This window comes from Oncorhynchus clarkii, unplaced genomic scaffold (genome assembly GCF_045791955.1).
Source record: "Oncorhynchus clarkii lewisi isolate Uvic-CL-2024 unplaced genomic scaffold, UVic_Ocla_1.0 unplaced_contig_8870_pilon_pilon, whole genome shotgun sequence".
Lineage (NCBI taxonomy): Eukaryota > Metazoa > Chordata > Actinopteri > Salmoniformes > Salmonidae > Oncorhynchus > Oncorhynchus clarkii.
The window spans coordinates 72,440-88,042 of NW_027258265.1; the positions used below are offsets into that span (position 1 = coordinate 72,440).

General features: G+C 42.1%; 2 protein-coding genes across 4 annotated transcripts; both read left to right on the forward strand.

Moving 5' to 3' along the window:
* Positions 1-1,065: 1,065 nt before the first annotated feature.
* LOC139396395 (origin recognition complex subunit 4-like) lies at positions 1,066-6,126 on the forward strand. 3 transcript variants are annotated; one of them, XM_071143430.1, is made up of 14 exons: positions 1,088-1,134; positions 1,360-1,428; positions 1,715-1,791; positions 2,374-2,464; positions 2,569-2,644; positions 2,748-2,833; positions 2,916-2,964; positions 3,067-3,218; positions 3,757-3,930; positions 4,069-4,155; positions 4,246-4,354; positions 4,472-4,567; positions 4,654-4,721; positions 5,757-6,126. In XM_071143430.1, exons 2-14 carry the CDS (start codon positions 1,372-1,374, stop codon positions 5,937-5,939), a joined length of 1,305 nt encoding a protein of 434 aa, XP_070999531.1. In that variant the 5' UTR covers positions 1,088-1,134; positions 1,360-1,371; the 3' UTR covers positions 5,940-6,126. The 3 variants fall into 3 exon arrangements, with proteins under 3 accessions (XP_070999532.1, XP_070999531.1, XP_070999529.1); XM_071143431.1 differs by lacking the exon at positions 1,360-1,428 and having other exon boundaries at positions 1,066-1,136; positions 1,697-1,791; XM_071143428.1 differs by lacking the exon at positions 1,088-1,134 and having other exon boundaries at positions 1,302-1,428.
* A 1,674-nt stretch (positions 6,127-7,800) lies between these two features.
* On the forward strand, positions 7,801-14,701 carry LOC139396398 (heat shock factor 2-binding protein-like). Its single transcript, XM_071143436.1, has 6 exons — positions 7,801-7,894; positions 9,933-10,080; positions 10,210-10,313; positions 10,966-11,115; positions 13,909-14,053; positions 14,580-14,701. The coding sequence occupies exons 1-6, from the start codon at positions 7,844-7,846 to the stop codon at positions 14,699-14,701; spliced, it is 720 nt and encodes a 239-aa protein (XP_070999537.1). The 5' UTR covers positions 7,801-7,843.
* Positions 14,702-15,603: the final 902 nt, after the last annotated feature.

Consider the following 15,603-nt stretch of genomic DNA (forward strand, 5'->3'; position numbering starts at 1 on the left):
GGGATGTCCCAAGGATTCCATTTAGTATTTTCCCGAGAGCACAGTGGGGGGAGATGTTTATCTGACAGGACTAGAGCAAAGAGCAAAAACAAGAAACACATCGTGTTACACATGGAACCCAACAGAAAAGTGTCTGTCCAGATATTAATTCAAATTAAATTACAAATCTGTCACGTTTCACTTCTGCTGATTCAATAAAAGGTAGTGGTGTAAAGTACTTAAGTAAAACAACTTTTTGGGGTGTATCTGTACTATACTATTGATATTTTTGGCAACTTTTACTCCACTATATTCCTAAAGAAAATAATGTAATTTTTACATTTTCCCTTACACCCAAAAGTACTTGTTACATTTTGAATGCTTAACACGACAGGAAAAATGTCAAATTCACACATTTATCAAGAGAACATCCCAGGTCATCAATACTGCCACCAATCCGGCTGACTCACTAAACACAAATGCTTTGTTTGTAAATGATGTCTGAATGTTGTAGTATTCCCTTGACTATCCGTAAATAATAAATAAAATACATTTCTGCCGTTTGGATTACCTAATAGAAGCAATTAGAAATTATTTATACTTTCACTTTGGATACTTAAGTATATTTAAAGCCAAATATTTTTAGACTTTTACTCAAGTAGTATTTTACTGGGTGACTTTCACTTTTACTTGAGTCATTTTCTATGAAGGTATCTTCATTTTTACTCTAGTATGACAATTGGGTACTTATTCCACCACTGATAAAAGGCTCAACACATATGTGTCTGACCTGATATAGAATAAGTAAAGCTTCCAAGAGCATACTACTACTTCTGTCTACCAAAAGGTCTGGACCATTCATTATGCATTCCCATCACAAGTGCTAACTTGGTGGCGGTGGTAAGATAATCACTGTTGGAAGAGAACATCCCTTCCTTGATTAAGTACATTTGATATTAATTAGATGCAGGGAATCTTACATACTGGAATTATTAATTTAAATGTGTGTAGATTGTTTTGTGCAGTAATATAGCCTCCTATTGTAGGTCCAATAATTAGGTGACCCGGAAGTGGGTCGGAGTTGTGATTGTTAAATGAGAAATGTCTTCGCAAAGATTCCAATTTCGCGCTTAGACCACTGTCATCGGGAAAAAAAAGTAAATAGTTATTATTATTAACGTCACCAAACTTGTAAATATCACTTAGTTATATGTTTCATCTTACTCTTGTATTTTTATAAGGCGAGTCAGCAGCTAACGTTAGTTCCTATAATAGAGAAATATATCGCGTTGTTTGCGCTGCATGCCATGTTGCTTGCTAGCTAGCTAACGTTACTGTAGTTAGCTTCAGCGCAAGTCTCTTGTGTTTTGTCCATTCTAGACTGTTGCCACCATGAGTAAACGAAAAGTGAAGGAAACACACATGCCAGTCGGCGAATGTATTTCTCAGGTTTGTATTCGTTTGTTACATGAGTTGGTTGTGGTGACCTTGCTAGATCGAATCCCCGAGCTGGTAAAAATCTGTCGTTCTGCCCCTGAACAGGCAGTTAACCCACTGTTCCTAGGCCGTCATTGTAAATAAGAATTTGTACTTAACTGACTTGCCTAGTTAAACAAAGGTTAAACATTTTTTTTTAAACCTTACCCAGATAACACATTAAGGTATGATGTCCCATGGACAACATTATTCGCAAATACTTAATAATGACTCTTTTTAGTATGGATATATTTTTCAGGTTCAGATGATATTGAGGGAGAGATTCTGTCATCAGAGACTTCCTGAAAAGCCAGTGGGAATGGAGTCACAACACAAGTAGGTTCCTTGGTGGTGCTGACCTGCTAACTAAGGTTTTATTAATTGACAAACGTGACATTCACTGACTACTGTAGCAGATTGATTAATGTAAGGGTAATGGTATGAGTTGGGTCTATTTGCCATAACACATGACAAGTGTGTTTAATGAGGGGTACTCCACAGTGTCATGGCAATGTGCATTTTGTTGGGGGGGTGAAAGTCTCAGCATAATAAGATTAACTGTTTAGATTTTCAATTTCACAAGGACCCAGCTGTTGTTTATTATTTGTCTCCAGCCCCACCTACACCTGTCAAGCTAGTTTCTGTGTGGCGGCCATCGGCCACGTTTAAAACAACTGGGAACTCTGAGAAATACGAGGTCAGAGCTCTAGAAAGAGGCCTGAGTTCCCGAGTTAGATAACCGTTTAAATAGATTGTTCCCAGTCGAAGCTTGTTTTTTTTCCCCAAGTTCCCATTTGTTTTGAACACGCTGAAGTCGGAGAGTTCTCAGTTGTTTTGAACGTGGCAATTGGCCAGGTTGTTTACTGATCTGCAGAGAGTGGGGCATTGTGGGTAACGGTCCTTGTGTTGATGTTCCAGACACCTGCTGGAGCTGCTGAGGAGGACAGCTGTCCATGGAGAGAGTAATTCTGTACTCATCGTTGGACCCAGGGGATCTGGGAAAACAATGGTATGGAATGCTACGAGGATAGCCTTGTCCCAGATCTGTTTGTGCTGTATAGCCAACTTCTATTGTCGTCGTCATGCATGTTGACTTTCTTCTGTTTTCTCCAGCTCCTTAACTGTGTCTTGAGAGAGTTGCTGGAGGTGAAGGATGTCAATAAGAATGTGTTACCTGTCCACCTGAATGGTTGGTAGTAGGATGTCTGTGATTGTTTCTGTGTCTGTTGATTCTCTGTCTGTTTCTGCACTCTGTTAATTCTCTCCCCAACTCTTCTTTACTGTCTCTCTAGGTCTTTTACAGACTGATGATAGAATAGCGCTCAAAGAAATCACACGCCAGCTCAATCTGGAGAATGTTGTTGGAGACAAAGTGTTTGTAAGTGTTTACAGAAGTTATGCTGTATGTTTTGTCCCTTTGCAATTTTTTTGCTTGCTCTTAATTTTATTGTTATTTTCAGGGTAGTTTTGCAGAAAACCTGGCCTTCCTTCTTGAGGCGTTAAAGAAAGGTAATAATTTCTGCACATTGCCCTCGCTATAATTTTGGAGAATCCTCCCTCCTTTATGCTGACAGTATGTCTCTACAGTGTACTGTTCTCTCTTTGTCCCAGGTGATCGTAGCAGCAGTCGTCCTGTCCTCTTCATTCTGGATGAGTTTGACCTGTTTGCCCACCATAAGAACCAGACTCTGCTCTACAACCTCCTGGATGTCTCCCAGTCTGCCCAGGCTCCCGTCGCTGTGATCGGCCTCACCTGCAGACTGGTAGGGTCTCTTCTACCTCAGTTGTGTACTATCTAGCTTTTAGACCTCTCCAGTGATGAACTAGTTTTAGCTTCAAAAGGATAGGTTTCAATCTAATTATATTCTACTCTACTCACAGGTGGTACCTTAATTGGGGAGGACGGGCTCTAAGTAATGGCTGGAACAGAATCAATTGAATAGTATCGAACACATGGTTTGCATGCGTATAGATACCATTCGGCGGCAGGGTAGCCTAGTGGTTAGAGCATTGGACTAGTAACCGAAAGGTTGCAAGTTCAAATCCCCCAGCTGACAAGGTACAAAATCTGTCGTTCTGCCCCTGAACAGGCAGTTAACCCACTGTTCCTAGGTCGTCATTGAAAATAAGAATTTGTTCTTAACTGACTTGCCTAGTTAAACAAAGGTTAAATAAAAAAAATAAAATTCTGTTTACTCCATTCCAGGCATTATGAGCCATCCTCCCCTCAGCAGTCTCCTGTGACTTTACTCTACCTTCTCCTCTGGTGATCACAACTGGTCTCATCTCTGCTTGCTGCAGGATGTCCTGGAGCTGCTAGAGAAGAGGGTCAAGTCCAGGTTCAGCCACAGACAGATCCACCTGCTCAACTCCCTGAGCTTCATACAGTACCTGGACAACGTCCGCTCACAGCTCAGCCTGCCACAAGACTTCCCCGACACCAAGTTCTATGACGAGTGGAATGACGGCATCAAGGTGAGGCCAGTCCAGGACTGTAAACTTAATATTATATATATATTTTTTAACAGTACTAGATTTGTGATGTGCTGTAGTTGGCTTTTATCTGAAAGGCATTTTTCTTCTTACCCACAATGCTCTCTGACTTTCTTTCAGACGCTATGTGAAGACCAACTAGTGGTGGACGTTTTACAAAGTCATTATAACTCCAGCAAAGACTTCCGTTCCCTGCACTTGTTACTGGTAAGAGTGTGTATCTGTCGTATCAAAGCAAAGAGTGGGGGAAAAACCCTCTAAATATTGCTGTGTGTGTGTGTGGACCCCTCTCTGCAGATGCTGGCTCTGAGCCGAGTGAGCGCATCTAAACCTGCCATCAAGCCCACTGATCTTCTGGAGGCCAGTAGAGTCTGTATGGTGGACTCTAAAGCAAACATACTTCATGGTAATTTAAAGCCATTAGGGGTAAAGGTCATTATTAGAGGATTTCTTTGATGGACACATGACCATTTGATGAAACATTGATAATTTGGCCTGCATTTTGCTTTGTTGGTCTTTCCAGGCCTGTCCATTCTCGAACTGTGCCTGATAATTGCCATGAAACACTTGAATGACATCTATGAAGGAGAGCCGTTTAACTTCCAGATGGTTCACAATGGTAAGGATCAACAGTTAGTAAGAGCTGGTGTGTAATAGTTGGGAATGACATCCGTTTGTGTTAATAGATATTTTATTTTTTGTCAGAGTTCAAGAAATTCCTGCAGAGGAAATCCCATTCTATACATAACTTTGACAAGCCAGTCGTCATAAAGGTGGGTCTGCATGACATCATGGTCTCAGTAGAATGACATCAGACCCTTCCAATAGTATATTTCATAAAATTCCTATAATGTTTTTGTAGATCGTTCTCAAGGTAAGTTTATTACACAATGAAGAAGGGTGGATATGTGCTGAATGTTGATGTATACTGAACAAAAATATAAACGCAACATGTAAAGTGGGGTCATGTTTCATGAGCTGAAATAAAAGATCCCAGAAATGTTCCATAAGCACATAAAGCTTATTTCTGTTATTTTGTGCACAAATTTGTTTACATCCCTGTTAGTGATAATTTCTCCTTTGCCAAGATAATCCATCCACCTGACAGGTGTGGTATATCAAGAAGCTGATTAACAGCTTGATCATTACACAGGTGCACCTTCTGCTGGGGACAATAAAAGGCCACTCTAAAATGTGCAGTTTTGTCACACAACACAATGCCACAGATGTCTCACGTTTTGAGGGTGTATACAATTGGCATGCTGCCAATGTCCACCAGGAATGTTTCCAGAGAATTGGATGTTAATTTCTCTACCATAAGCCACCTCCAACGGCATTTTTTGAGAATTTTGCAGTACGGCCTCACAACCGCAGACCACGTGTAACCACACCAGCCCAGGACCTCCACATCCGGCTTCTTAACCTGCAGGATCGTATGAGACCAGCTACCCGGATAGCTGATGAAACAGGATTATTTTTGTCTCTAATAAAGCCCTTTTGTGGGGAAAAACTGATTTGGATTAGCTGGGCCTATGCCCACCCATTGATGAGCCCCTGCCCAGTCATGTGAAATCCATAGATTACGGACTAATTCATTTATTTAAATTGCCTGATTTCCTTGAACTGTAACTTAGTAAAATTGTTGGATGTTGCGTTTTATTTTTATTCAGTATGTAATGCAGTTGGTTTTCCCTTCTCTGTAATACCCCTGACTAAAGTTTATTGTATACATACAATGGCATACATGTGGCTAAGACTGTATTATTTGATACTCAAGATTTACTCAACCCAACAACACTCTGTTCCAGGCGTTTGAACACCTGCAGCAGTTGGAGCTGATTAAGTCTATGGACAGCTCCACAGCAAAGATCCAGAAGGAGTACCAGCTGATGAAACTTTTGTTGGACCACAGCCAGATCATGGAGGCCCTGCAGAAATACCCACAATGCCCCACAGATGTTAAACAGTGGGCCATGTCTGCTTTTGGTTAAAGGTACATATTCCTCTATATTGCGTCCAGTGGGGCAGTTATGAAAGATATGGGACTGTGGCCTGGACCCTGTCCTCGGGGATAGACAATGAATGACCTAACAAATGTTTCTGCCATGTGTTCATTCCTTGTGTGTAAATGTAAATATTTGGCTGTACTTATTGAATAAAGTCATGCAATTTTTGGGGGTCATCAGTTTACCAGTTCTTGAAACCTAAGAAGTATTCAATGCTAAATGCCACCATCTAGTGGTCTGTTTTGGAACTGACATTACAGGGTACAAATCCATTCACATTGAGCAATCATGCTTTATGTCAGGGGGAATAGCATACACTTTCTCTGTACAATATTTAACCAGGCATCTGAAATTAATGCAAAGATAAACGCATAATCGTCAATGTCACTCAGAAAATAAGAAAATGTAATACTCCTGAACAGTAGTATGTCAGTTTAAGGTTTTGCATTAAATGTGTTTACCATGCTAGAGACGCAGCACTTTTACAGGTTCTGGGGTCTGGAAGACCTGCATTGATGCTGGTGTCCCCAGCAGCGTACTGCACAGCCTTCTGCACCTTTCCCTCTGTCAGGGAGCAGGACACTTCAGCTAACTGTAGAATCCACCCAGACATCACTACCACTGAGGGACTAGCTCAAAAGATAAGGTGTGTGTATTGGGCTGATGAAGAGCTGTCATTCAACAGTCAGTACCTGTTCTAATGAACATGACGTGGTAGTTTCTCCATCTACAGCTACCACTCAGTCAACCACAATCCTCAAGAACACGGCTCCCCTCTGTAGAAACAGTGGACGCCCGGTCAGCGGAGGTACTGCCCCCTCCATGAGGCGTGAGGGGCTGGTCTCAGACATACAATTTCTTGTTTAGGAGGTCCAGCCGCCGTACTGCGTTCGTACACTTTAACAACAGCACGACCAGAGAGAATGAGACATTTGAACCGTGAGAGAGAGAGGTCAAATATACAGCGAGTACTGTAGATGTTTAGTACATGACGGAGGAACTCTTGAAACTGAACTGTAGCTAGCCCACTGGAAGCTAGAAAGGTCAAACGTGACATGATGTAGGTCAGGGCCCAGGGGTCATAGTGCAGGAAGATGTTTGGGGGTGGGTGTATCTTTACAAAAGATACTGGTGTCCTAGTGAAACAGTGCCGTTGCATAGAGATTATGTATGATTATTGGAAATTATGCTGGAGTAATTAAACATTCCACCAATAAACCTTTGAGCAAAACAAACGGCTCTTTTTGGTGATGTACATACAGCTACAAACAGTTTTTTTCAAAACAATTTACCTGTAAATAAGTTACTAAATAATTATCTAAAGAGGGTGAATTCTCACTGCAGAAACAATCAATAGTGGGGAGAGCGCGTCATTCTGGTCCATCCTAAAAATGTGCAGTGCGTTTAAAAGAACTGAATAATTTATCCAGGTAAAAATGCATTTGAACACGCATTTCACGATCTGACATAATGGTAGCCTACTTTTGTGATTTACATAGGACATTTGCACGTTTTCCTTGGTTCTAGATATATTTAAACATTTTGAACGAGGAGCCATTTGGGAGCAAAATGAGCCGGCTCTTTTACCCGAACGGAGCCAAATGAGCCGGCTCTTTTACCTGAACGGAGCCAAATGAGCCGACTCTTTTACCTGAACGGAGCCAAATGAGCCGACTCTTTTACCTGAACGGAGCCAAATGAGCCGAATCTTTTACCTGAACGGAGCCAAATGAGCCGGCTCTTTTACCTGAACGGAGCCAAATGAGCCGACTCTTTTACCTGAACGGAGCCAAATGAGCCGGCTCTGCTCACCGAAAAGACTCGGAATGCCCATCACTAGTGACAAGTGCACTAAACTCATCTCAAAACAAACCTCAGATAAATTAAAAATGACTCAATTCATAGACACAAAGATGTGGGCTTTGTGCAAGAAAGGAAAGGTATTTATATCATATTTTTGACTATCACTATAGTAAAACAAAAATATTGAGCTCGCAGATTAGCTTCCATGAAGCTGCACGTTTGCTAGCTACCGCTGGCTACTGTAATTAGCTAACAAGAGCTAACCAGACACGAATACACAGGTACTTACTTACATGACGATGAAGTTACTACTTATTCACAAGTAAGTTCTCTCTTTGTAACAACCATCTCAGCAAACAAAGTTGAAGAGTCACTGTCAGCTAGCCTTGTAGGTCGAGTAATGTTGGATTAGGTTACTATTTCGGTCTGGTCAGGAGCGAGTCCGTTATTTGTCGTGTGAAGAGATAATTTACCTGAAAGTTCTGTCCGTCCTTGTCCTGACATTTACATTGTAATTTTCAGATTTGTCCACTAGATGCCAGACCTGCAATAACTATTTCAGAGCTAGCAAAGATGGTCTGCTTCTAGTGATCTGTATGCATACAGGGACTCTTAAATGACAACCTAATATTACAGATATGACTACAGCATACCACCTAATATTACAGCTATGACTACTGCATACCGCCTAATGTTACACCTATGACTACAGCATACCGCCTAATATTACAGCTATGACTACTGCATACCACCTAATATTACAGATATGACTACTGCATACCACCTAATATTACAGATATGACTACTGCATACCACCTAATATTACAGCTATGACTACAGCATACCACCTAATATTACAGCTATGACTACAGTATACCACCTAATATTACAGCTATGACTACTGCATACCACCTAATATTACAGCTATGACTACTGCATACCACCTAATATTACAGCTATGACTACTGCATACCACCTAATATTACAGCTATGACTACAGTATACCACCTAATATTACAGCTATGACTACTGCACACCACCTAAAATTACAGATATGCCTACTGCATACCACCTAATATTACAGATATGATAGTCTCAGGAAATCCCAGACCTCGGGCAACAGCACGAGGAGCATTGTTCACATTGTGAAGGCACCCTTTGTGCCTAGGGAGACTACAGATATGACTACTGCATACACATACACTACCGTTCAAAGGTTTGAGGTCACTTAGAAATGTCCTTGTTTTTGAAAGAAAAGCAAAAAAAATGTGTCCATTAAAATAATATAAAATTGACCAGAAATACAGTGTAGACATTGTTAATGTTGTAAATGACTATTGTAGCAGGAAACGGCAGATTTTTTAAATGGAATATCTACATAGGCGTACAGAGGCCCGTTATCAGCAACCATCACTCCTGTGTTCCAATGGCACGTTGTGTTAGCTAATCCAATTTTATAATTTTAAAAGGCTAACTGAACATTAGAAAACCATTTTGCAATTATGTTAGCACAGCTGAAAACGGTTGACTGATTAAAGAAGCAATAAAACTGGCCTTTAAACTAGTTGAGTATCCTGAGCACCAGCATTTGTGGGTTCGATTACAGGCTCAAAATAGCTAGAAACAAAGACCTTTCTTCTGAAACTCGTCAGTCTATTCATGTTCTGAGAAATGAAGGCTATTCCATGCGAGAAATTGACAAGAAACTGAAGATCTCGTACAACGCTGTGTACTACTCCCTTCACAGAACAGCAACAAACTGGCTCTAACCAGAAAATAAAGAGGGGTGGGAGGCCCCGGTGCACAACTGAGCAAGAGGACAAGTACATTAGAGTGTCTAGTTTGAGAAACAGATGCCTCACAAGTTCTCAACTGGCAGCATAATTAAATAGTACAAAACACCAGTCTAAACGTCAACAGTGAAGAGGCGGCTCAGGGATGCTGGCCTTAATTAACAATGTCTGCACTGTATTTCTGATCAATTTGATGTTATTTTAATGGACAAAAAATGTGCTTTTCTTTCAAAAACAAGGACATTTCTAAGTACCACAAACTTTTGAACAGTAGTGTATTTGCCTGGCACATTGGCAAAAATAAGCCACACCTTGCAAAAATCAAGTAAAAGCTGTAACAAAACATTTATGCACATGACTGGCTATTGATTTTCTGTTCTAGGTTGACAGCCGAGATGGCCTGGTCCAAATCAGAAAAAGAGACTTGGAGAGATTGACTACAGAGGTCATGCAGCTCCGAGAGTTCTTACCCAAAGTAGTGAATGGAGACCTGATTGAGATGCTGCAGAAAGCCCGTGCTGCAGAGACAAGTAAGCTGCCCTTGAAACGGCTCTACGCGGATGTTATCATACAAGTAGGCTGATAATGAATAACATGAATGTTTGTATTGGGAAATAGCCTAAACAGTGAAAGGGAAAATTGTGTGTGTGTGTGTGTAGTGAAGGAGCGCCTTGGTCAGGAGCAGGAGCAACTGAGACAGGAGTGTCTGCACCTCCGCTCTCGCCTGGACGCAGCGCAGAGCGAGTGTCAGAAAGAGAGAGAGGTGAGAGATGGAGGGATATTAAAGAGAGAGGTGAGAGATGGAGGGATTTTAGAGAGAGAGAGGTGAGAGATGGAGGGATATTAAAGAGAGAGAGGTGAGAGATGGAGAGATATTAAAGAGAGAGGGGTGAGAGATGGAGGGATATTAAAGAGAGAGAGATGAGAGATAAAGAGAGAGGTAACCTGTTCCCTAGGTAACATTGTGTGTGTCAGAGTATGTCTTAAGGCCTCACTTGTAGACCAAGAGAAGATGGTTCCTGGGACAAGTATGTGTGTGTGTGTGTGCGTGTAAGTGTGTGTGTATATGCGTGTAAGTATGTGTGTGTATGCGTGTAAGTGTGTGTGTGTGTCTGAGTGTAAGTGTGTGTGTCTGAGTGTAAGTGTGTGTGTGTCTGAGTGTAAGTGTGTGTGTATGAGTGTAAGTGTGTGTGTCTGAGTGTAAGTGTGTGTGTCTGAGTGGAAGTGTGTGTGTCTGAGTGGAAGTGTGTGTGTCTGAGTGGAAGTGTGTGTGTCTGAGTGGAAGTGTGTGTGTGTCTGAGTGGAAGTGTGTGTGTCTGAGTGGAAGTGTGTGTGTATGCGTGTAAGTGTGTGTGTGTGTCTGAGTGTAAGTGTGTGTGTCATCATGTTAACCTGTCTGCTGCATGCCCCTGCAGGAGAAGCTTGTTCTGAGGGAGCAGCTGTGGGAGAGTCGGGAGCAGCTGCAGCAGCAGGCTGAGTTCTGTACTGGGCTGGGGGCTGCCTCCTGCACCCTGCTGTGGAGCACCTCCAGTAAGGAGGAGGCAGTCAAAGACATCCTGGCTGATGTGAGAGGCATTCATCCACAGACCTTACAAAACCTTTCACCCAATTCCAAACCAACCCCTAGCCGCTTACACACCTGTGGAGATCTGAGAGGACTGGATAGCTATACCATGATGACAGTAGCTTTATCACACCTGTGGAGATCTGAGAGGACTGGATAGCTATAACATGATGACAGTAGCTTCATCACACCTGTGGAGATCTGAGAGGACTGGATAGCTATAACATGATGACAGTAGCTTCATCACACCTGTGGAGATCTGAGAGGACTGGATAGCTATAACATGATGACAGTAGCTTCATCACACCTGTGGAGATCTGAGAGGACTGGATAGCTATAACATGATGACAGTAGCTTTATCACACCTGTGGAGATCTGAGAGGACTGGATAGTTATAACATGATGACAGTAGCTTCATCACACCTGTGGAGATCTGAGAGGACTGGATAGCTATAACATGATGACAGTAGCTTTATCACACCTGTGGAGATCTGAGAGGACTGGATAGTTATAACATGATGACAGTAGCTTCATCACACTCTTTAATAGACTTGGTGGTGTTTTACTCTATAGCGCCGACACAGAAGTACCGATGGCCTAGGGGTCAATTTACATAGATTACATAGATTTTTTGATGTTTATTTAATTTGTGTTATTGACTGTACGTTTGTTTATGTGTAACTCTGTGTTGTTGTTTGTGTCACACAGCTTTGCTTTATCTTGGCCAGGTCGCAGTTGTAAATGAGAACTTGCTCTAAACTGGCCTACCTGATTAAATAAAGATTCAGGGGTCAGCACTCATCTGATGCTTTCCACTCCAGTCCATGTCCTGGTTGTCTTTAAACTCTAGTCCATGTCCTGGTTCTCTTTAAACTCTAGTCCATGTCCTGGTTCTCTTTAAACTCTAGTCCATGTCCTGGTTCTCTATAAACTCTAGTCCATGTCCTGGTTCTCTATAAACTCTAGTCCATGTCCTGGTTCTCTTTGAACTCTAGTCCATGTCCTGGTTCTCTTTGAACTCTAGTCCATGTCCTGGTTCTCTATAAACTCTAGTCCATGTCCTGGTTCTCTTTGAACTCTAGTCCATGTCCTGGTTCTCTATAAACTCTAGTCCATGTCCTGGTTCTCTTTAAACTACAGTCCATGTCCTGGTTCTCTATAAACTCTAGTCCATGTCCTGGTTCTCTTTGAACTCTAGTCCATGTCCTGGTTCTCTTTGAACTCTAGTCCATGTCCTGGTTCTCTATAAACTCTAGTCCATGTCCTGGTTCTCTTTGAACTCTAGTCCATGTCCTGGTTCTCTATAAACTCTAGTCCATGTCCTGGTTCTCTTTAAACTCTAGTCCATGTCCTGGTTCTCTATAAACTCTAGTCCATGTCCTGGTTCTCTTTAAACTACAGTCCATGTCCTGGTTCTCTATAAACTCTAGTCCATGTCCTGGTTCTCTTTGAACTCTAGTCCATGTCCTGGCTCTCTTTAAACTCTAGTCCATGTCCTGGTTGTCTTTAAACTCTAGTCCATGTCCTGGTTCTCTTTAAACTCTAGTCCATGTCCTGGTTGTCTTTAAACTCTAGTCCATGTCCTGGTTCTCTTTAAACTCTAATCCATGTCCTGGTTGTCTTTAAACTCTAGTCCATGTCCTGGTTCTTTTTAAACTCTAGTCCATGTCCTGGTTCTTTTTAAACTCTAGTCCATGTCCTGGTTCTCTTTAAACTCTAGTCCATGTCCTGGTTCTCTTTGAACTCTAGTCCATGTCCTGGTTCTCTTTAAACTCCAGTCCATGTCCTGGTTCTCTTTAAACTCTAGTCCATGTCCTGGTTCTCTTTGAACTCTAGTCCATGTCCTGGTTCTCTTTGAACTCTAGTCCATGTCCTGGTTGTCTTTAAACTCTAGTCCATGTCCTGGTTCTCTTTAAACTCTAGTCCATGTCCTGGTTGTCTTTAAACTCTAGTCCATGTCCTGGTTCTCTTTGATCTCTAGTCCATGTCCTGGTTCTCTTTAAACTCTAGTCCATGTCCTGGTTCTCTTTAAACTCTAGTCCATGTCCTGGTTCTCTTTAAACTCTAGTCCATGTCCTGGTTCTCTTTGAACTCTAGTCCATGTCCTGGTTCTCTATAAACTCTAGTCCATGTCCTGGTTCTCTTTAAACTCTAGTCCATGTCCTGGTTCTCTTTGAACTCTAGTCCATGTCCTGGTTCTCTTTGAACTCTAGTCCATGTCCTGGTTGTCTTTAAACTCTAGTCCATGTCCTGGTTCTCTTTAAACTCTAGTCCATGTCCTGGTTGTCTTTAAACTCTAGTCCATGTCCTGGTTCTCTTTGATCTCTAGTCCATGTCCTGGTTCTCTTTAAACTCTAGTCCATGTCCTGGTTCTCTTTAAACTCTAGTCCATGTCCTGGTTTTCTTTGAACTCTAGTCCATGTCCTGGTTCTCTTTAAACTCTAGTCCATGTCCTGGTTGTCTTTAAACTCTAGTCCATGTCCTGGTTCTCTTTAAACTCCAGTCCATGTCCTGGTTCTCTATAAACTCTAGTCCATGTCCTGGTTCTCTTTGAACTCTAGTCCATGTCCTGGTTCTCTATAAACTCTAGTCCATGTCCTGGTTCTCTTTAAACTCTAGTCCATGTCCTGGTTGTCTTTAAACTCTAGTCCATGTCCTGGTTCTCTATAAACTACAGTCCATATCCTGGTTCTCTTTGCCTTTATCCTCTTCCATCATCCTCCTTGTTCCCCTCCTTAATTCCTCCCCTTTCCCTCTGGCCACCTCTGACCCTGCCTCATTACTCTAATTGTAGGGTAAGCTGCAGTCCTTCCTGAGCGTGGCGGGCCAGACCCTGGAGAGCTTTGTCAAGTCTCTGGATGGGGAGGCCAAGGCCGAGCAGCAAGACTCCAACTCCCATGAGCAGCAGTTTGTTCTGGCGCTGGCCGGAGTCGTCACCAGTGAGTGTGTAGCTATGTCACCATGGCCGGAGTCGTCACCAGTGAGTGTGCGGCTATGTCACCATGGCATCCAAACTGTCTACTGAATGTATTTTGATAACCACAGTTTATAATTACACCATCTCACTGTGAGTTATTCCAGTCTATGCTGTGTTATATAACATATTTTGCATCATATAATTAAGCAATAAAGCATGAGGGGGCGTGGTATATGGCTAATATACCACAGCTAAGGGCTGTTCTTACGAGTGCCTGGATACAGCCCTTAGCCGTGGTATATTGGCCATACACCACAAACCCCCGAGGTGCCTTATTGCTATTATAAACTGGTTACCAATGTAATTAGAGCAGAAAAAATAAACGTTTTGTCATACCTGTGAAATATGGTCTGATATACCACGGCTGTCAGCCAATCAGCATTCAGGGCTGGAACCACCCAGTTTATAATAAATGGCACACCCTGCTCAGCGTTATCATCTTTAGCTCTCCAATCGGTGACCTCTCTGCTGTTTGATTGTCCACTCAGACGTGGCGGCGGTGACGTGTGGGCGGGACTACCTGTCCAGCTCCGCCCACGTCCTCCTGGAGACTCTGATGCAGCTGCTGGAGCTCCTGAAGCCTGGGGTCTTCCCCAAACTCAAAGTGTAAGACTGGAGGACTTCTAAATCACTCACATTAATAATCATACACACACACACGGTCTCCTCAGCAGTTATGTTGGCCGACCCAACACACACTCAACATCAATACACACAGCCATCTGAATCCAGATCAAATGATACCTACAATAATAAATTAACTAGGCATTGTAGTTTCTCTGCAGGTGGAGGAATGATGATGGTTATTGTAGTTTTTCTGCAGGTAAATTAATGATGATGGTTATTGTAGTTTTTCTGCAGGTGGAGGAATGATGATGGTTATTGTAGTTTTTCTGCAGGTAAATTAATGATGATGGTTATTGTAGTTTTTCTGCAGGTGGATGTGGATGTCCATTGTAGTTTATCTGCAGGTGGATGAATGATGATGGTTATTGTAGTTTATCTGCAGGTGGATGAATGATGATGGTTATTGTAGTTTATCTGCAAGTGGATGAATGATGATGGTTATTGTAGTTTATCTGCAAGAGGATGAATGATGATGGTTATTGTAGTTTATCTGCAGGTGGATGAATGATGATGGTTATTGTAGTTTATCTGCAAGAGGATGAATGATGATGGTTATTGTAGTTTATCTGCAAGTGGATGCTGATGGTTGTTGTAATTTATCTGCAAGTGGATGAATGATGGTGGTTATTGTAGTTTCTCTGTGTTACAGGTTGATGCTGATGGCTTTGTATAATGTCAGTATCAGTGTAAAGGGACTGAAGTATATCAGGGAGTTTCCAGGACTTCTCTCTCTCATCTGGACCCTTTTGGAAGGTAAGAGGGGTGTGAGGGGTGGGCTTGTGTGCTTTGTATGTGGCGTTATAAAATGTGTGCATTCAAAAGCGTTTGTTTGTTAATTTGGATCTCTTATTGCCCACAATGGGGCTAATCGTCCAAGAGTCCAGT